This window comes from Tetrao urogallus (assembly GCF_951394365.1).
Source record: "Tetrao urogallus genome assembly, chromosome: 1".
Classification (NCBI taxonomy): Eukaryota; Metazoa; Chordata; class Aves; order Galliformes; family Phasianidae; genus Tetrao; species Tetrao urogallus.
The window spans coordinates 126,362,518-126,385,205 of record NC_136813.1 but is presented as its reverse complement, the minus strand read 5'-3'; the positions used below and the strand labels follow the sequence as shown (position 1 = coordinate 126,385,205).

The window sequence follows — 22,688 nt, the reverse complement described above, 5'->3', positions numbered from 1 at the left end:
GCAGTGTGTGACAAACATTCTGGTTTGATAACTGTGAGCTTCAGCAATGGCAGTAGTGGAGCTAGCATCGTCTGGGTGTACATGAGAACGAGAACATGACATTAAAACATACCAAATTAAAGTTCATTTCTGCCAATAAAAAATAAGTAAATAAGAGTCTTTGGACAAGGCTCTGTTTTGTATGTGAGTATCTGTGTTTAGTAATAAAGTAAGTATTAAGAGAGTTGAAAAATACTGGCCAATAACTAATATAGATGAGAATGATCAGGTTTTTCTTGCTATCTTGACAACGCAGTATTCTGTAGTGTTTTGTGTGCTCCTGGAGGTTTGTCAAAAGCCTTGAAAGTGGATTTGAAATGGCTTACAGAAAAAGAAGGCAGGGAACCTCTTTGGGAAGTGACTCAGTCTAAACAACTGGATGGTGAAAGCATGCACAACGCAAGTGCCAAATTTGTGCTAGTAGAGATGGCAGCACAGAAAGTCATTTGCCTTTGAGGCTGGTAGCCTACTATGACCATGTTCTTCTTCTGTTTCATCTCTGGAGCTGCCAGCTGTTCCACAGCACCTCCGCCTCTCCTGCACATTCACATATCAGCTCTCCATGTGCCCAGCTGTGTGTTTCAAGCTGCCCACAGAGCCTAGGCAGCTCTGCTCCAGCTGCTGCTCTTCCTCTTGCTGCTGTCACACCACTCCATCCTGACGAGCCTTTGGTTGCTTATTCTATTTATCTGTCCCTGCCCGCTGCTTTTTGGTGTGAATCATGCAGTTATTTGTGTGTGGTGGCTTGTTTTTCTTATATGCATGTGTATATATATATACATATATATATATCCCATCTCTCTTTTTAAGGGAATCCAAACAATTTGGAGGCAGCAGGGCTGGTGCTAAGACATCCAGCCTTGCTGTATCTATGTTCTTTCCCATATGGCACTTTATTCTTTAGATGCAATCCTGGTCACCACTGCTTTTTGTGCCCGGTTTTACTGGTTGCCTTGCTGTGTTATCTGTCCGGAGCCACACAGCATTAATAAGCGTACTCTGCCTTCTCACCCAGAAGAGCTACAGTGCTACATGCAGTGTTGATCTCTGGCATTTCTAAAGGTAACCAATGTATTGTGCTGTATGCATTTACTTTGGAACAGGTCTGACACCAAAAGTGGATCTCTCCTTTCTCTTTAAGTTTCTGATTCTTGCAAATGCCATTTGTCTGCTTTGTTTCAAGAGGAAGTTGAATGATGAAAAGCATTTTGCTAAGAAAATTAGGTCTTTCGAAAAGCAGAAATATATTTCAGCATTTTCCATACCAGAGGCTTCCACTAAAGAGCCAAAACTACATTGTAAATGGAAACTTTCATAAACTTTGCAGTTTCACTCCTTCTACTGCAGTAGGGAACTGCCTCCATAGTTGCTAGGGTTTAGGCATGTATGCTCGAGTATATAAATGAAAACAACTATTGGCCTTACCATGGAGTGACATAGCCATTTTCAGAGGAAGGATTGCTGTTCACTGTCTGCTTACGTATATGTAGCTTTATGTTTAAAATTGATGTCAGAGATCCAGAAGCATGAGGAAGGCACCACAGGTCTGTCATGTGGAGGAAAGCGTGCTTTTGTCTCCGAAAGAATTGTGGTTTTTGCTCCTTAACGTAAATATGCATTTAGTAATGAGCCCAGAGTAAGCTTTCTCTAGGACTTGCATGGTTTCATGAAACATTTGGCTGTAGTTTTCTCTGCTTGTAGCATGCTGTCACATATTCTTTGCTAAAAATGTGTATGTGGAAGGTCAGAAAAGTGTCAGATGGACCTGAAATGGTGGATTTTTGTATTGTTGGAGGGAGGGAGGCCTTTCTCATTGAGACGTTTGCCTGTTCACAATCACTACAGTTCCAATGTTTGGTGATGTAAAAGTGATAAGGTTTTGCTGTCTACTCCACATCCCTGTCCTTCTGCTACATTTTTGCAGGATGGGAAGTATGGCATAAGGTAATAAAGTGCATTTCTTGACATCTTGTAACACGTCTGGATAAGTAAAAATAGCCTCTGAAATTACCAAGGGTGATAATGCATGTGCTTCCTTCCTGGGCAGGTGATACCTTTATGCCTTCCCTGGACCTGAGAAAGCTAGAGGCTATGTGCAAGAAACTTGGACTTTGTATTCTTGTCCTTCGTGATTAGAAGGTGACCCCAGTGAAGGGCCAACTGTTTCTTTTTGGGGAGACTAGCTCTCCAGGTGCTCAGTTTCTTCCATTTTTTCTTTTCTGGGTTTTTAAGTGGAATTAGTTGCTTCCATTGTTTTGCTTTAATTAACCAGAACCTTAATCTACAAGTCTAATATGAAACCACTAATGATGGGCTGTGGGAGCTGCCAAGAAGTATCCTGGTATGAGCCACCAGTCGTGCAGCAAGAGCTGGGCATGGAATTTTCAACAGTGAAGGCACTGCTAGAAGAATCCATTAAGGCTTTGACATAGAGCTGCCACGATAGATGGAAGCTATCCCATCTGGGGGCTATGAGTTTGGACGGTTCCTCTGCTTTTGGCAGCTCAGGAGCCTTGTCCCAGGGACTACGCACTGTCTCCCACCCATTACAGGTGTTTTTTTTTTGACATTCTTTCATCCAGAGCTTGTGGTGTGTCATTTTTTTCCAAAGTAACAGGCCCTTTGGAAAGAGAAGTCTTCAGCCAGAAGAGCTTCAGCCAAATGCAGGGTGGTTAATGTGACCTTCTCATGGTGCAGGGAGTCTACTGCGATGCTGGTAATGCAGCAGGAGGAGAATGCTGCCATTATGCAGATAACATGAACTTGGGTGAATTAGTCATTTTTTTGAGGGTATTTCCAAGAACTATGGATGGCACCTTTTCAAAGTGTTCCCATTAATCTGGTGAGGTCAGTAAGAGGTTCCATTTTGAAGCTGATTCTTTCTGCTTCTATCCCCTCAGGTATCCTCTGTTTTATAAAGCCCATATTTAGGGATTTTGATTACTTTGTTTTGGGGTTTGTTAGTGAAAGTAGAGAGGTAGGAGGAAAAAGGATGAACAGATTTTCTCTGCTGAGCTGACATTGGATTTTGCAGAGTACCTTGGGTCTCCCACCACCTCTGCACTCCTTTCCATTTAGTTTGGGGAACCTGGAGAGCTCAAGCGCTTTCTGCTTTTACAAAGCTTTTTTTCCCCACAGTGTTGGAGCAAACTGGTGGCCACTTGGGTACAGGCACCAACTGCAACGTGAGCAAAAGTCTACTAGGTTCTTTCTCATGCAGCCCTTCTGCTCTGGTGGGCATGTAGCATGATGTGATACTGAGCTCAATATGAGGTCCTGATCTGTTAAATAGCTTTCTCTGAGTTAAGTTACTGGTTGGGCTCTCTTCTACATTTTCCTGCTCTACGACCACAGTCGAGTTCAGCCCTGCTATATATAGCATGGTGTGCTAGTGCCAGAATTGTTATCTCCTTTTTACAGGCTTAATAAAATCAAGTGACTTAGGTTTGCTATTTGGTAACGTCTGCATTTGTGAGTATAGGAGCGTGGGGAAAACAAATTAACAGGAAACGAAATTGCAGTGTTATTTTATCCTGCTAGGAATAGAAGCCACACAGCTGGTAAATAGCCTGTTGCCTGCTGGTGACAGGTCCCGCTTTACCTTAAGGAAGGTTAATCTGTTCCAAGCTTGGGTTGATGCTACGCTAACCCGGGTGCTCTAAAGCAATCAGGAGGTGAGATTTTGCTTTATCAGATTGCTTTTTGAGCACACACAGATGCCAGTGTGTGTTCAGCAGTTGTTGTGTTTGATTGGATTGGATGTTATCTACCTGCTGCTGGTTCTGCTCTCGAATACCTGCTTTCTATTTATCTTTCCCCACCTATCAAGGAAGAGGGAGAGAAGGCTACTACCCAGTTCTCTAACTTTTGAAATAGTGTCCAGTATGGGGTTTGTGCTCATGTGGAAAATATAACCCCTGAATTTCTAGTAAAGATTACTGACAGCTGACAGCTCTTGTCTTTCTTTAGTACAAAACTGCAGGAGACAAAAGAATGATTAAAAAAAGAAAGATCTGTGTCGCCATAAACAGTTGTAATGCTCTTAAAACCTCTTTGTGTGTTTATGTAGAGATACATTTTCATTCTCCAAACTCTGAAGTCTCTCACACTCAAATACCCAGCTAAAATAATGTCCATCTAATGTTATAAAAAGCCTTTATGTGTGACACAACAGCTGCATGTCTGACAACAAGTATCTTATTGTCACACCAAATTCAATTAAAAATCCACAAGTTTAAATGCTGGCTTCACAGTAGCTGTCAAATCCAAAACAAATCAGAAAAGCATGGTAGAATTAAACTGTTCCTGTGTGATGGAAAGATGCAAATCTATTTCTTGTACGAAACTAAAATTCGAATTCTTTCACCTTAAAAGGTATTAAGCTCTTCCTGAAGATCATAAACCTAATTTAGGATTTATCTTCCTCAATATCCTCTGGTAAAATAGAAAGGTTATATAAACAACTAAAAGGAAGAGCATTTACTTCTGTGCAGTTTTCCATTGAAAAAAAAAACAAACAGAAAAAGCCACCTTATCTTGATCAAACCAACACTGGGCTGAGGTAATTGTGACTGCCCTTGCAGTGGGACAGCAAGTCTCCTTGTGTGCATCAGCCCAAAGCCAGGTGAGGCACCGATCCTCCTAGGACAAGCTGCATTGTTTTTAACTTAGGTCACCTGCAAGAGGCTTGCAACTGCCCTAGGATGCTTTGTCCAATATTACAAGGGTTGTTCTGGCACGATTTAGCTCCTCAGATTTCAGATGGAAAGGCTGCTGTCTTCAAGAGCTTTACATTTTCTTTTTTCCTCTCTCTTACCACTTCTTAAAGGTTTAGGAGCCAGGTGCCTTAACCAAGAAGAGCTTTATCTCCAGAGGTTATGTATTTGCAGCTGTGTTTCAAGTCTGCTCTTCCAAGAGTTCACCCAGAGTTGCAGAGCCCATACATGGGGAATTCGGTAAAGCATGGGACCTGCAGGAACCTCCTCTTGGGTTGTCAGCATGGCACAGGAGTTAAGCTGAAATGCTGGCTACTTAATGCACTGCTGGTGGGGAAAGGGTTCTGTTCTCCATGGCTGGCTGTTACTTCAAAAATAGGACAAGAAACATAAGTTTTCCATTTAAAATAGGATGAGTCCTTGCACCATGCCCAAGGAATGGCAGTGAAGCTGATGAGGGATCTGGAGCACAAGTCTTATAAGGAATGGCTGAGGGAACGTGGACTCTTTAGTCTGCAGAAGAGGAGGCTCAGGGGAGACCTTGTTGCTCTTTACAACTCCCTGAAAGGAGGTTGTGATAAGGTGGGGTTTGGCCTCTTCTCCTAAGTAAAAACAGTAGAATGAGAGGTAATGGTCTTCAGTTGCACCAGGGGAGGTTCAGGCTGGATATTTGGTAGAGTTTCTTCTCTGAAAGAGTGCTGATGCATTGGAACAGGCTGCCCATGGAGCTGGTGGAGTTGCTGTCCCTGGAGGTGTTCAAGAAGTGTGTACATGTGGCTCTGATGATGCAGTTTTGTGAGCTGCTAAGATATTCTAAGATATAAATTGGTTATTTTATATTCTTCACCTCCCCTCTGGATAGGGTTAGGGGTTTTCTTCATTTACTTTTTCATTTTATCTCATGGCCTTTTCGTCCCCTGGACTGCGCTCGAGCCTACTGGACAAACATCTTCCTAATTTGTGGCTGGATGAGCTGCCCAGAGCCTGCATAGCTCTTTGCTATGATTCACCCTTTGTTTTGCCAACAAGTTATTTGTTTTAGAGAGTGGGTAGTGAGTCTTGCTAGCTGAAAATACTTTTACAATACTTTTTTTTTTTTTTTTTTTTTTTAAATGTATTTTCTTACATATAAAGAAAAGTGCTTTTCCTTGAAATCTATAGCATCTAAGAATTTGGAGATGGATGGTGGAAAAGAGGTGTGCATGTGTATGTTTTTCCAAGTGCGTAATGATTGCCGTGCTCTTGTTTCAGTGTGTGTTACCATGGCGATGACTGCAGGGACCACAACATCCTTTCCCATGAGCAACCACACCCGCGAGAGAGTGACGGTGGCCAAGCTCACACTGGAGAACTTCTATAGCAACCTGATTATCCAGCATGAAGAGAGGGAAACCAGGTACCCACTCTGCTTTCACTGCTCCCCGGCACTTCTCGGCTGGATGTTGGTGGTGGGGCACCTTCAGCTCTGTGAACAGAGCAGGTCTCAGGAGTTTTTCATGGTTGGTAGCGAGGAAATGATCACCTGTGAACATCTCCTGCCATTGCACCAAGGAGTCCCCAAATGACTGAAGACCTCCACTCTTCAAATTCTCATATGATTTACCACCACCTCTAATTATTACTACTTTGTAGAAACCAGTAGGCACGTGGTCTCACTTTGCAGCTCATGTGGGGTTTCCAATTGTGCCTGTGGTTTTGGCAACCTTTGATTCCTTCATGTGTGCCGCAGGGAATAAACCCTACAGAGGCAGATGCTGCAGAGCTGCTGATGCATAGTTACTTGTTTCTGTGTAAGGCAGTGGCTTGTGGTGTCTATTCATGCTCTGCAGCACTGAGCCCCTGCCAAGACTCGTGAAGTCTGCAGAAAGGAACATGTGGAAGTAGAAAAGGAAGAAATGGATGGGAAGAAAGAGTTTTAGGGATAATGTAACACCTACTTCTACATTTCTGCTGTGTGGCACTGACTGGTGCTCTGTGGAAGGGAGCACGTTAGTCATCCCTGCTTTAGCTCCTCTTACTGCTGCACAGTTCAGCCTCCACTGTGATGAAGTGCTGCTTGAATTAAGTGTCAAAGCACTAAACACTTGATTATAATGAATGTTGTGTTTCAAATTGTCGTCACCATGTGAAATTATCATTCTCTTGCTAATATGTTTTTAATTGAGGGGCTTTCAGTTAAGCAGCAGGGTTTCCCACTTCATCACATTTAGTCATTATCCCATGCAATTGGGTTGCCTCTAGTTAGACAGATAGACTGTCTGCAGAGGGCCTTTAATTTAGGGGATCCTGCTGCACTTAATGCAGATAAGGCAGGAGCAGCCTGGCACCCAGTGTTAAAACTTTCACGTGCTACCAGTGGGCGACCAACTTCATGAAACCGCATCTTGAAGGCTATACAAAGGCATCTTGGGATGAGCAAAGAGAGCTCCAGGAGACATGCTGGCTCCCTTGCCATGTGTGCTGTTACCCCCACCTGTGGGTTGCGCCAGGCTTTGCTGTACACTTGGTACCACCCAGCATGGCCATGCACCATTTGTGGAGCCCAGGAACAGTGAGCCCTAATCCAGGCAGGGTGCTGGGAGGAGGGGAATTCTGCGAGCACATAAGTATGGGCTTAAATTTGCTTATACGTTTTCAACATATTTACAAGTGAGTAAATGTGTGGAGTTGGCAATAAGTTTTCATACTTCTGTTTGAAGCAAATGCTTTGGTATCTCAACTAAGTAGTCTGTAGTGCTGTGGTATGGGGTGTTTGGTTTTTTTTTTTATTAAAAATAAATAAACGTCTTGTTTTTCCTCTCTGCAGGCAGAAGAAGCTAGAAGTTGCTATGGATGAAGAAGGCCTAGCAGATGAGGAGGTAATACTACTTGAGTAACCTTTGAAGAGATTGCTTTGCTTTTTGTTCGCATTTCTGAAAGTTGGTGTTTGAGTTTATGGAAACATTAGCTGGCGTCACATTAAGTTTATATTGTTAGTGCTGCTTTTGTAAATAACAAAGAAAGCTGTGCATATGCTTGAATACGAGGCTTTGAATAGCTAAGGTGCTCTTCATGCTGCTTTAATCACTATGAAATATATGACCACAGCAAGGTTATAATATTATAACATTTTTTACAAAGTTTAAAACTGTGAGACATGTAATTTGATGTACAGATAAGGAAAGGATGAGATGCACTGGAAGAACGGGGTAGAAAGCAAAATGCGGAACTGTTTTTTTTTCCCTTGATTTAAACAATAAAACAGGTGCTTCCTTGTTACGTTTGAATATGGGCATGTCTGCGTACTTTTCTGAGGTTGACCATTTCATTTCTGCCTGTACTGCATCCGGAATAGATAGTGGAATAAATAGTGACAGCATCTTAGTCATTTCTGGTCATTTCTCAAGTTTGTGGGGTTGATGTAACTTCTGGAAAGAGAGGAAGGCTAATGTGGATGTCTGATGCCATCTTGTGGTTTCTAGTGACACTGTCATTATACAAAATCTGTCAGGCCTGCTTTTTGAGTCACATTAACAGCCTCTGAGATCTTGGCATCTTTGGGAGCATAGGCTGGCATTCATCTTTTCTCAAGGTGAATCCCTTTGTTTTTATGGGACAAAAAATATGGCAGGACTGAGATAGATCATTCTTTCAAATGCAAGTATTTTTCTGCAGTAAAATAAATAGTTTTTGTTATAGGATAGCGTAAGTTGGATTTCTGCTGCCTGCCTAGGTTCCTTGTTGCTTGTCATTGCTGTGTCTGCTGAGGTGCAGGTTTTACCTTGTACTGTTTTATGCAGCTCAAAAACAGAGTCCTTGCCTTAGCTGGTGACTTTGGCGTTTGAACTGATGGACTTTAAACCAGTATGATTTTTTTGCATTGATTTTTATCCCTGCTTCTCTATATCCAAATAACAACCAAAAATAACACGAGATGTAGGCCTGAGGCCTCTCTATGAATGACTGTGTTTGTGCGTCACGCTTTGAAGAAATTCAGAAAGTTTTTCCCTTTCACATTTTCCCTGTACCCCTAATGAGAGACAGTGCTTCACAGGAAGAGTGACTATATATCTTGGCTTTCTGTAAGATGATTTGAATTCTCATGCATGTATTTTCTCAGAAAAAACTGCGCAGGTCACAGCATGCTCGCAAAGAAACAGAGTTTCTGCGACTGAAGAGAACAAGACTCGGCTTGGATGACTTTGAATCTTTGAAAGTAATAGGAAGAGGAGCATTTGGGGAGGTTTGTGACTCTCTCCCTTGAACGGGATATTAAAATTGGATTGAAAATTAAAAGGAAAGATTTTAACTGTAGAATAAAAAGTTTTGTTTCAGGAGAACAGCTGTTGGAATAATTGTGCATGTGTAGTGAGACCGGTAGTGAACTATGAGCATGGATTTATCAAGGCCTGTGGAAAGGGTCTTAGTTTCTCACAGCTTCATGTTAGCCCCAGATGATGGTGCTCGTGCAGCCCCCCTGAAATGGAGGATTTGCTGTAGTACAGCTCCACTCCATAAAAATCCTGCCCTACATTTTGTGATGGTTGTTCCTGTTCCTGAATTGTAGCATACACAATCTCACAGCTACCTGGACTCCTGTGTGCCTGTTAACAACAATTGCTTCAACTATCTGTTCATCATTTGTGTTGGCTTTGTACATGATGTGGAAATACTCCTTTATCCATATGTTTTTCAATATCTAAGAGAAGAACCTTTCTGTGCCCCCACCCCCAGTTTAGAGCCTTCTATATTTTGTATGGGGCTAGGTGAGACTGATTGGGTTGTTTTTCTCATTAAAGGTACGTCTTGTTCAGAAGAAGGATACAGGTCATATTTATGCAATGAAGATACTAAGAAAAGCAGATATGCTGGAGAAAGAACAGGTTTGTGTTATATAAGTCCACTAGATTTCAAAGTTACATGGCCTAGAAAATTTCCAGAGTTGTATTTGGTCATATTTTCCAATTCTATGGCCCCCATAATCGAACTGCAGCCCAAGGCATTTATGGAGTTGCTATGTGAGTATAGAGTAGTAGTTAAGAAATAAGGTCATGTAACATCGTTTTGAAAATGTTTTATTTACAACTGCTTGGAACAGTGATCAAGATGGTGTTTTTTCCTTCTAGTCTTTTCCTTTACCAATGCATGCCCTGTAGACCTTAATCTGTAAAATTACATCTCAAAGAAAATACTTCTTGAAAAGCCGAAGTAAAAACTGAGAATGCATGATGTTTTCTTTTGGTGGTCGGATACCAGCAGGTGTCTTGTTATTCATTATTTGGCTTTGTTTTTCTTTTGTTTTGCTTTTTAATTGGATTTATTTAAATTTATTTAAATTTAAATTAAATTTATTTAATTGGATTTTTGTTTATTTGCTTTTGCTTTCTAATCAGGAATTCATTGTAAATTCCCCAGTAGGACACAGCAAGCTCTTTAGCACCACAAAGAAAAAAAATCAAGTGTAGATGTCTCAAACAAAAGTGTAGCTGGAGAAGGCTGTGGTTATTTAGCCTTGAGAAGAGAAAGCTCCAGGAAGACCTCACTGTGACCTTTCAGTACCTCAAGTGAGCCTATGGGAAAGCTGGGATGGGACTGTATTCATCAGGGAGTGTAGTGACAGGGCAAAAGAGAACGAGGAGGAAATTCTTTATTCAGAGGGTGGTGTGAGGCAGTGATACAGGCTGCCCAGAGAAGCTGTGGGTGCCCAGTCCCTGGAGGAGTTCAAGGACAGGTTGGATAGGGCCCTGAGCTGCTGGATGGCAGCCCTGCCCACCGCAGAGGGATCGGAATCATACGATCTTTATGGTCCATTCCAACCTAAGGAAGAATCACGGAATGGCTTACCTATCCAAAACCCACGTTCGTACTCTATATTCCCCTGTACTGGTATTAGTACCTCTGCTTACTTTTTATCCTAATACAGGGTTTTTGTCTTGCAACCCTGAGCTTTAAAAGTAGGAAACGAAAGCAGTATATTGTGCCCCAGAGGCAGGATGTGTGCGCCCCACTGGCTGAAGCCTTGCCCCCATTTCATAACCTGATGTGGCAAAGAGGCTCAGTTCAGCCACTGCATTTAGGCTGGAGCTGCAAGCTCCTCTGGGGAGTATTTATCTGCTGTAACTTCCATTGCCAGGTTTGTTCAGTGGGACGTATCACAGGATGCAAATACAAGAAAAGTTACAACTTTCAAGAGTGTTGGCACTTGGACATTTTTCTGGCTGCTTTTTAAGCAAGTTTCTAATCTTACAGCTTGTAGCTACCTTTGGAAATGGAAGAATGCTGGGTGGAAATATATATGTATATATATAAGACTAAGAGAATAGATATGGCTAGATAAATTGGATTTGAGTGTCTACTACTGAGAAGGAACCCAGTGCCCTGTGAAAAAGATGCATCAGAAAGATGTTCAAACTGAGAAAGAGATGCAGAAAACTTTGTTTGATGCTTGTAGGAAATATTTCTTGATACTGGAATAGTGTCACATAGTACTTATTTTCTTTCCAGAAGTTGTTTCCTGTTATATGAAATATAAAAATGTTGTCTCTTATGTCAATAAATATTTTTCCATATATATGTTTTTCAATTTTCTCTGCCCTGAGGGTACACGTTAGTAATGCATACGCCCTTCTGCGGCCTTCATCACCATTAGTTTCCAGGGAACTCGTGGGGCAGCAGCTCTCAGCATTTGTCCAATGCCCAGCTGGGACTGAAATATCCCACGTATGGTCAGTCATTCCCAGTCACTTGCCCAGGATGTGCCACAGCAGCAGTGGTGGCTGTACCAGTGCTGGGCCAGCTTTGTGTATGTCACTTGAAGGAGTGACTCCATCTTCTCTTCCATTTTTCCCCCAGCTAAAAGAGCCAAGCCCTTCTTCAGTAGTGGCCATTCAGCTCTCACTGCTACTTAAGGTCATCTCTATGGACCGAGACTCATCACAGCCCTTTTCCCCTTGGCTGAGGCACTTGCAGTTGGAGTAAGCTTCACCATGTGCACAGATAGGAGCAGTCTCTGGGTACCATTTGAAAAGCAGTTCAAACACAATTAGTAATGTGTGGGTTTGGGAGCTGCATAATAGTTCTCTTTATGTCAAATGTTTCTTTCACAGCAATAGAGATAGGAGGTTTTACAAGAAGTAATTAGTTTAGGCATTCTTATCACTGTTGCAAAGGGATTTTGTAGGCTTACTTTGCTGAGTGTAAACAGTGAGCTATCTGTGTAGAAACAGTTATTTACCTTTTATTTGTATACATATAGGAGAAAACTTGTACCTTCTGACAGGAATCATTAAGCATCTTCTATTTTATCTGCTAGCTCTTGCATTCTTTAAGGCAAAATGTTTGTTGTTTTTTTTTTTTTCCCAATAGTTTTACCAGTATTTGCACACTGAGTTGCATACTGAATTTTTAACTGTGCTAGCAGTAGAGCTACTGGTTTGCAGAGCTGATCGTTGTGGAGCTTTTTCAAAAATTGTTGTTGTTATTATTATTATGAATGCTATAGGATATAGTAAAAATGGAATAGCAGTTTTCTACCAGCTTTTGCAGTTCTACCCAACAAACAGAATGCTTAACAAGCCATGTGTTGTGTTTCTAGAGATTACTTCTGAGAAGTTATGGAAAGCAGATATTTTGCAAGGACTTCCTAGAATCTAGCAAAAACTATGAAAAATAGGACTAGAAAAAGTATGAAAAATAACTGATTTTTTTGAAAATAATGAAAATGTGTAGTAGTGGACTTGATGATCCCTGAGGTCCCTTCCAACCCAAGCCATTCTATGATTCTATGACTAGGAATATGTATAGTATGGCATTTGGTGTTTAAATATTTAAATTATTCTTTTATTAAAGTTTGTTTTTTAATTCCAGGTGGCCCATATCCGAGCAGAAAGAGATATATTGGTTGAAGCAGATGGAGCATGGGTAGTGAAAATGTTTTACAGTTTTCAGGATAAAAGAAACCTTTACTTGATCATGGAGTTTTTACCTGGAGGTAAGCTATGTGTTGTGTTGAAAAGTGATATAAAGACTTCCTTATCTTTTGTTGTGAGCTTTCTAAAAATATAGAAGCAAGCATGCTGTCACTTGAGATGATGTGAATTTTAATGCTGTTCTAAACAGGGTCCCAGTAATGTAACCTTTGCTGATTTGTGGGGAAAGGGAAAGAGTTACAAGATGTCAGATAGGCTTGGATTGAATAATAATTCTAGTCATACGTTCTGCTTTTTACTGGCAAAGCTAGAAACAGTAAAAAGTAGCTCTTGTTCAAACAATTTTTGTGCTATATGTGTATTATGCGTTAAAATTTGCTGTATCTTTCAAGGCTATCCATTAAAATTCCTATTTAGGATTTGCAACAATTCTACTTCCAGTTTACTGAAAAAGTATGTTGAGTTTGTAGGTCCTTGCATTAACAGTTTTATAATTAGTAGCTATGAGGCTGGTTACGAGGTTAAATTTGGATTCTAGTGTGTTTCACGTAGAATCAGCCTCATTCATACACTGTTTTCTATCCTTTGATTAGGTGACATGATGACCTTGTTAATGAAGAAAGACACCTTATCAGAAGAGGAGACGCAGTTCTACATTTCTGAAACTGTGTTGGCCATAGATGCTATTCACCAGCTGGGATTCATCCACAGAGATATTAAACCAGATAACCTTTTGCTGGATGCCAAGGCATGTAACGTGCATGCAAACTGCCTCTGCTTTAAACATCTCAGTCTGCAGATAATGCCACATGCAGCAGTGCTGATCACTGGGTGCCAGTAGTGCCATACCTGATTTAAGCTAGCCACAGTAATGGCAGAATATGGCCACTGTGTTTTTCCTCTTCTTGAATTCTAATATACCTAAGCAAAGCAAAACTATCCTTGTGTTGGTTTTGTTTGATTGGCTGATTGATTTTTTTTTTGTATTCAGTAAGCCTCTTAGAAGATCCACCTAGGTGTCCAGATGCTCATATTCATGTACATAGAAAACTGATCTACTTAGTTGCTTCAAGAAGAATGAAAGCATGAAACATTCAGACAGCACTAAATAATCAGTTCAGTTCCTGCAGTCGTCTCATTTGTTTTATTATCCACTCCCAAGCAGGACCAGTCTGTCTGCTTGGCTGACTGTAGTGAGCCATGAAATGGTTCCACTAAGCATTGCGCGTGGGTCTACAGATTATCCAGAGTTGATCTCTGGCAACCTGCTTAAAACCAGATTGCCATCAAAATAAAAAAGCAGAATTGTATCCTGGAAGCTTTCCCAGTCTCAGTAGAACTTGGTTCAAAACAAAGCCAGGCAAAGTAGCTGTCCTTGGCTGTTGCGGATGATATCATTCTCGTTCTCGGGAGCGATACACTTTTTAGAGAAAACACTCTCACAGTACATCAAGATTCAGTCACTGTTTCACTGTTTGTCCTGGATTAAGTTTGTACTGTATAAGTCCATTGCTCATTGCTTAAGAAGAAGGCAAGTGCAGTTACGAAAACAGCTTGTTGTTTTTGTTTTGAGAAAAAAACAATTATAAATAATTAATATAATTATTCTAAATTATTTTTTAATCATCTTTGGTGTTTTTTAGGGTCATGTAAAACTCTCTGATTTTGGGCTATGCACGGGTTTAAAAAAAGCTCACAGAACTGAGTTCTACAGGAACCTTACACACAACCCACCAAGTGACTTCTGTAAGTATAAGGTGTCCCAGGTGAACATTGAAATGATTTTGAGCTGCAGCTATACCACATCATCTTTTATTTCTGCTGTGTTAAGTGTGATTAGTCATACTGATAGCATGGAGTTGGAAGTCTGGAAATGCATGTTTCCCAGGATATGGAAGCATCTCATAGAAAAGAAATTATGCTTTCTGCAGTGCTAGTATGTTTTTGTACATTTGTGTATAAATGCATATGGGCATAATGTAACATATCTGTATTGTAATGCAATCTGAATTCTCAGACTGGACATGGGTTTCATGTGCTGGCTTACTGAGGTCAGCAGCAGTCACATCAAACCTTAGAAGAGTGAAGTGTTCATCTGTTTGCCATGACAACAATCATAAGATGCTATGGCAGTACTTCTTGGATTCTCTCTTGTTGTCTACAAAATGTTGTTGACAAAACATGGCCAGTTTCTGTTACCATATCTTAATGCACTCTACCAACTGCAGCAATAAGGGTGGCTGATCTCAGATCAATCTGTAAAATTCTTAGCAAATGCTAATGTAGAATTCCTGTTCACGTGTCCTTTTCACATGGTTTTCAGCCTCAAATTGGGTGGTGGTTATCTGTGGTTCTTTTCCTGTCTCCAGTGACAATGAAGTTTTAATTCTAGAAAAAAGCATTCTAAAGGTAGAAAATAGTCTGTTTTCAAATAAGAACTGCTATCGGTCTTTTACTTTACAAATGCATTTAATATCTAATATCTGTTTTCTGAACTAGCATTTCAGAATATGAACTCAAAGAGAAAAGCAGAAACATGGAAGAAAAACAGGCGACAGCTGGTGAGTTCATAAAAATCATGATATTTTTCTTTTAAACTAGTTATAGAAAACAATAAACAATAAATAATAAACAGGCTCTACCGTTTCATGTTTTTTAAATCTGGAAAGCCTTCATCTCTTATAGACATAGCTCTCTTCAAGCTCTCAAAATTCTGTTTAAATCAAGGTGCTCTAGTGGTTCAGGTTGTAGACCAGCAAAGAGTAGGATGAGCACCAGCTGGATTGGTTCATCTGCTTGTTTCCAGAGCTGTGACTGTTTCAGGGAATGTTACGGAAAGGCCGTGGAGAGTGGTGCACTGGAGTGGTGCAAATTGTGTTTACAGTACAGGGGATGGCCAGGTAATAAAGGGCATTCCAAATTAATTAAATCAGACTGAAGCATCTCTCAGCCATGGGATTTTCAGAGTTTCAGCTATCCTTGTGATTTTTACAGAACAACAGTTTGCAAAAGTCTCAAAAACCTCCATTTTCAAGTTTTGGAACTCTTATTTTTCTTCATATTCAGAAGGATGACTTCCATTCACTTCCAAGGTTCAACAATAACTCTGCATCTGTGCTTACTCATGTAGAATAATGCTCTTGGGACTGTACATATCTTGAATTGCCAAATTCAGCACTCTTGTCACACACATAGTAAGATACTATATGTGAATCTGCAGAAAGAGATTTTTGCAAAGTGCAAAAATATAGCATTCATTTATTTAACAGCTTATTCTATTTTCCAGGCATATTCTACTGTTGGAACCCCAGATTACATTGCACCAGAAGTATTTATGCAGACTGGGTACAACAAACTGTGTGACTGGTGGTCTTTGGGAGTGATTATGTATGAAATGCTAATAGGTAAGTTAAAGAACACAACCTAAGAATCATTCAGAGGGTTCAGAGGTGACCGGGTCCATCAGTTCACCCAATCTGATCTCCCATTGCAATGCAGGTGTGCGGAGCCTGTTTATTTTGGTTTGTTTTTTTTAATGTCCCATTTTGGCAGGGTATCCACCTTTCTGCTCAGAAACACCACAAGAAACTTACAGGAAAGTTATGAACTGGAAAGAAACTTTGGTATTTCCTCCAGAGGTGCCCATTTCAGAGAAAGCAAAGGATTTAATTCTAAGGTCAGTATCAAGAGCTCACTTCTGACCACTCACCCACACCTAATCATCTTCCATTAGGTTAACTTTGTCCTGTACAAAGGAAGCTGTAGCTTGGAGGGAAAGTTGGTTTCTTCTCTGTCACCTTTCTTGACGGATTTTTTCAGTGTTTTCCTTTTTGCCATTTGAGTAACATGAAGGAATACGGTATAACAATCTTGATTTGCACCATTGTATCAGGAGAAACAGAGCTGGGGGAAAAAAAATAGTGATTATCAAACAATATTTTTGTCTTCTCAGGGACTAAGAAAAACAGCCACTCACCAACACTGAATGCACTGAAAGAAATTTCTAAATGTTTTGAATTAACTTGTTGCTTTCCAAAATGCTAGGTTTTCATCCATGCAGCTTGTGCTGAATTTCTGGGGGAGGTTTTGATGTCATTAAGGTCAGGCAGTAATGTTCTAGACCTGGCAGATTTGGAGGGGCAGACGCTTCATGGCCTTGGTTTATTTTATTTTTTCAAAGAAAATATTACAAGTTTACACAGTTTTATTACTGGCAAAAAGAGGAATGCACTTTTGTAGGTAGAGCCAAGAACTAGAATTTGTTATTAGTCCAAACAGTGCTCCAATTGCACGTAACTAACATAACATATACAGCCAATAGTTATTCTTAATCCAGTTAGTGATGCTAACACAGATCAAATTATTTAATTATTGCTAATCCTTATTCATAACTTTGTATGTAACAATTTTATTATGTTTTTTGTATCTGTTTCTCTGTTGTTTTTGCTTAACCCGCTCCTTGATGCTGTCAGCATCCTGAGTTCTATGCTATGAAGAGCACAGAGTATTACTGCTGGGGATTTCTCCCTTGTTCTCTGGCTGTATTCAGGACAGTTTGAGATATTATAGGAAGCCTATCTGTTAGCAGACTGGCTTCTGGATTTAGTTATGCCAAGACTATTTACATTTAGGCTTTTTTTTTCTTTATGTGGAAGGAGCTAATGAAGTGTAAAATCACACAATTTCAAGAAGCTATGCAAAGCTGAATTTAAAAATATCTTTAGTTAATGGGCAATTTACTACAACAAGGTCAAAGCAGTAGGTGTGGCACCAGAGACCTCAATGTATACTTTGTTCAATACAGCTTGGATGCATTAGACAGAGGTTTTTTGAGCTTAAATTAAGTTTTAGACAAAGCGAAATTCCTGTATTGATAGAGATAAAACCAAACCAAATAAGATCTGATAAAGCTTGAGACTAGTCTGAGTAATCTGCAGTCTTTTTGTTTTTGTCTTTTGATTTCTATTGGAAAGTTTTTCCTAGAGGCAATGGGTTGCTTTTACATTAACCAGGAGATGCAACAGTTTTAAGCAGTTTGCTAAGACTCCTTGATACCATGATGCTTTTATTTTCTTTTGCAACAGTCAGCATTTATTGTAATGTTCTCTTTATTTTTTTCTACTTTTTCAGGTTTTGTACCGATTCAGAGAACAGAATTGGTAGTAATGGAGTGGAGGAAATTAAAAGTCATCCGTTTTTTGAAGGAGTGGACTGGGGGCATATCAGGTACACATGTGTATATATATACACACCTTTTATAGAAAACATAGAAGTAATGACAGCAAGAATTTCATGCACTATGATGGCAAATTCTCATTTTGAAATGCACCTACTGACACTCAAGGTTTTTAGGCTGTGCTGGCATTCATAGATCTCATCAGATTTTTACTGTTGCGAGCAGCCTCAGAAATGCCTAGATTTCCTGGGATGGCTCTTCCAGTAATGCTGTGTTTTTGTGCATGACAATCCATACAGTAAGAATGTGGTTGTCCAGCTCTTCTCACTTCCTCTGGTGTGGAAAGCTTCATTTATCTTTTCAGCGTGGGAGACATTAATAAGCAGCAAAAGCAGTGACGTATTTGTTCATGTCACATTTGGCAATCTGGCAAAAAAAAGTTTCCTCATTCCACCCAGAAGTGGATGTAAGGGTAATTGTAATAATTACGGCTATAATAAGTTTACACTTATAAATTAATAACTCTCCCACAGTGCCATTTTCCAGTTTTAATGTTTTTGTGGGGTAGATCATTTCAGTAGCTTTAAAAGCTACCTTAAGAGTTCTGAGTGTCAAGCTAATAAAGCAGCAGCGTGTCAGTCAACTCATTTTTGATCTGAGATGCTGGCATCAGAAGTAAGAGCTACAGCTGAAAGATATTTGGATGAGTTCCATGGAATTGTAAAGCAACGTGTCTAATGGCTTCAAATGCAAGTAAAATCCTGCTCAGCTGGGTAGGCTGGGTCCATGGAACGAAGATAACCACCGTGGTTCTTGGTGACATCAAAGATCACACTGATAGCTGCATGGCACATGAGGGTGGAATGCAGTTTCAGCTAATGGAAAAGCGTGTTTTCCTCACATTTGCCAAGAGCGTGCTGATGCTAGGAAACCAGGAAACCTTCTTGTGATGTCAGAAAATAGGCATCTTTCAAGGACTCAATGGAACCTTTGCTTTTTAAATTGAAAGGATGTTGCAACTGTAAAAATCTAAATTAAACGAAGGTGGAACTTCACATATTTTTCCTAACATTCACTATTCTGCCATTTGTTTGCTTACAGGGAAAGACCAGCTGCAATTCCAATAGAAATCAAAAGTATTGACGATACATCCAACTTCGATGAATTTCCTGAATCTGATATTTTACAGCCAGGTGAGGCTACCATTGTAAATTCCAAACTTCTGTCTACAGCATGCCAGAATACTCCTTGGGTTCATTTGTTCTTCTTAACGTTCATTTTTCTGATAACCTAACCAATATACAGGCTTGGTCTAGAGATTTTCTTTCAAAAATAGATGTTAACCTATGATGTGTCATAGCTTCTACTTCCTTAAAACTTTGGGAGAAAAAAAAAAAGATTTTAACAAGTTTATTAGTAAATGGTTTGCATATATAGTGAGCATTGAAAACTGTACAGTTTTCAACCATGTGATATAAACAAAGTCTGACCAAGAGCAGATCAGTACAGGTTTTTTTTTTTTACTTCAACTTTTTTTTTTTTTCTTAATTTTATGCCAAACATAAAAGCAAACGTATATTTTGGCAAAGAAATTCAGGCAGATGATTACTTAACATAATGATGTATAAGCCTGAGTGGCTCTACAGATCATTTAGGTATTTTTTTAATTGTTAATTTCTATTGTGGAGTAGTAGAAAATTGTTATATATGAAAGGCCTGATTGGCTGACATGCCTAATTCTCTAGTTCCTACTGTTTTCAATTAATTATTAATAGGTTAAAGATAGACAGATATATAACAGTGATTAATTTCTGTCAAATAGGTGCAGATGTGCTAACATTCGTAAGAATTATCGAAGGCTATTTTTTTCTGAGATGGCTTTTATTTAATGGCATAGAAATTTGTCTTTTCAATGCAAAAAACAGTTGATCTCCAGTTCCTGTTAGCTATTGAAGTCCATATTTAGGTAATGCAAAGTATATTTGTATTGGTTTTGGCATCTCAGACACATTGTGTTACTGAAAATGTTCCTGTAGATCCAGATGCCCAAATGCTCACTTGAGTATCAGCGTTTTTGGCACCCGTGCTGAACATGCTGTTGTAAAACTCCAAGAGCAGCAATCTGAGCGCTAAATATAGGAGCCCACTGCAGTGAATGCCAGTGATCAGCACACCAGCTGTGTGGGCTGTTCATAGACAGAACGTGACCAGATCGCCTGCTGGCTGAACCTTGTGGGAGCTGTAAGCAGGGCAGACGTCCTAAAATAGGAACATGTGCTCCATGTGCATTGTTCTTTCAGGAGAATTTGGATACATATTTTTTCTTATGTTTCCAGGGGGGATAACACTATGTGTATACCTGCATTTGGTCTGGACAGGGAAGCCTGTTGATGAGGCCACCTTGCTTCTCCTGCAAGAACTGCTGTGCTTGGCAGGCTTTCTTTCTTGTTACAACTTTCCAGTATTTAAAGGGAGATTATAAACAGAAGGGAAATCAACTTTTTACACGGATAGGTAGTAATAGGACAAGGGGAAATGGTTTTCAACTAAAGGAGGGGAGATTTAGATTAGATGTCAGGGGAAGGTTTTCACTGAAAGTGAGGTGAGGTGCTGGAGCAGGTTGCCTGGAGAGGTTGTGGATGCTCATCACTGGAGGTGGTCAAGGCCAAGTTGGATGGGGCTCTGGGCAGCCTGGTTTAGGGGGTGGCAACACTGTGGCAGGAGGTTTGGAGCTTGGTGATCCTTGTGGTTCCTTCCAACTCAAGCCATGCTATGATTCTATGACTTCTTGGAAGCAACACTTCTTAATTTTGTTTTGTTTTTATTTTTGTATCTGAATTCTAGTGCCAAACACAACGGAACCTGACTACAAATCCAAAGACTGGGTTTTCCTCAATTATACCTACAAGAGGTTTGAAGGGCTCACTCAGCGTGGCTCGATCCCTACCTACATGAAAGCTGGGAAGTTGTGAAACTAAACACAAACCCATAAAAAACAAAAATTACAAACCTCAGGTAGCTGCATCACCAGACCTGCTTGGCATTAGTTATCAATATATTGACTCTGGTGCGCATCAGTTTCACAAGGAAATTCTACAGGATTAGGATTTCTAAGACTACTACTACTACTACAGGAATTAGTTGGCAGTGCCAGCTGGCTTTTTTTTTTTTTTTTTAAATATTTGAATATTTTTGTTAACTTTATTATACAAAGGTACTGGAATAAAAGGAACCATACATCCCTTTGTAACTGCACTGCCTATGTGTGTATAACAATTAATTATGCCTCTGTACCGTGGCTTTGCTTGTACTGTAACCCATTTAATCCACCCAGGAGTAAAACATATCATTTTATGCAGCGTTGTCGTTACACTGCTCACCTGGTGGGTTTTAGGTATGCAGTATAAAAAACCATTGCCCACATTTTCACAATTCTCTGAGCAGTGGCTCTAAGGTTATTCCAGTTGTGGTTTGCAGTTGTCCCATGAGTGTGGCATATTTTAAATAGCAGTGTCCTGTGGGGCCTACTGGTACACTCTCCAGTGTCAATCCTCCTCCCTGCTGGAGGGTTTCATGATCAGATTATCCCTTGTTCTGTGGGATGTGGGCAGGGAGACAGTCCCTTTGATCTGCTTGAAATGATAGTTGATGGGCCCTGTTATTGAAAATGATGTTACTTTTTATGATGATTGTATGTGTTGGCAAATTCAGAAGAGAAAAAGAAACAACAATAAAAACTCCTAACAGAGGAACTTTTTTCAGACATCAAGTTCTGAAATGGCAGCCATTTCCAGGATTGTGTTCTTGCCTCATTTTTGAGACAGGTCATCTTTTTGCTGCTGAGAATTTAAACATCCTTTTCTGTCTGAGAAAAACTTATCATGTGATGAAATTGCTGCTTTTTCTTTTTCATCTCCATGAGAAGTTCCAGGCGGAAGGGATATTGCTGTACCCTTCTCTTTCTGGAATACCTGTAGCAGCCTTTGCCAAGTCAGAGGAAGTGGAGTGCCTCATTGGACTCTCTGTCCTGTAGGCTCCGTCGTCTTCTCGTGTCTCTCCCTAAAGCAAACCATGAGGTTACAAGGGATCAGCTGGGTTTGAAGCCCAGTTACCAGAAAACATAACCAACCATGACTGAATCAGGTGCACATATACTACCATTACTCTCAGTCTGCAAGCTGGTGACAAACTGACAGCAGAGATGAGTCAAGGAAATGGAAGCAGAGCCTCCTGGGTGCTGGCTGAGATTTTGCTCATCTACTTAGACATCATTCAGAGCCAAACAGCATTCCTTTAACAGCTTGCTGGTATCTGATTGCTGGCAAATTTTACATCTCTGCCTATACTAGCATATTATCTGTAGTGCTTCTAATCTGTCTCAATACAGTAGAGATCTTTGATGTCATTTTCTGGTTACAAAAGGCTTACAGCGATAAACAATTGACCAGTGATTGAACAAGCAGGGTCACTATTGCTGCATTCTTCCCCTGGATGCAATGTAAAGCACTCTGGAGGCCTCGAAACGCCCATCAGAATGAAGCACAGGATGTTTTGGCATGTGGTAGGGAGGACTCCAGCAGACTGACATTCACAGCAAAATGGAAGTGACTATTTATAAAGCTATCACAGAAATATTTGTTGCTGTTTGGCACCAAGGTGTCAGCTGTTCCAAATTATTTGTATGCTTCAAAAGCTTACTGTGTAGTGCTTATCTGTTGCATAAAATTCAATTTGCAAGAAAGGTTTCTGTGCATCAGTGGCTTACTGACCTGTGTGTACTCTTCCCCAATCCAACAGTCAGTATTCTTCAAGGGCTTCAGTGATCTGTACTCTGATATTTTATCTTCTGTC

At 40.2% G+C, this 22,688-nt stretch overlaps 1 protein-coding gene across 1 annotated transcript; it reads left to right on the top strand.

Annotated features, from left to right (window-relative positions):
- Nucleotides 1-6,016: 6,016 nt before the first annotated feature.
- On the top strand, nucleotides 6,017-20,809 carry STK38L (serine/threonine kinase 38 like; the record flags this gene model as incomplete). The annotated part of the gene is made up of 13 exons (XM_079549552.1): nucleotides 6,017-6,150; nucleotides 7,561-7,612; nucleotides 8,854-8,976; nucleotides 9,533-9,616; nucleotides 12,600-12,723; nucleotides 13,255-13,409; nucleotides 14,305-14,407; nucleotides 15,161-15,222; nucleotides 15,948-16,065; nucleotides 16,214-16,337; nucleotides 17,792-17,887; nucleotides 18,939-19,030; nucleotides 20,682-20,809. 13 exons carry the CDS (start codon nucleotides 6,017-6,019, stop codon nucleotides 20,807-20,809), a joined length of 1,395 nt encoding a protein of 464 aa, XP_079405678.1.
- Nucleotides 20,810-22,688: the final 1,879 nt, after the last annotated feature.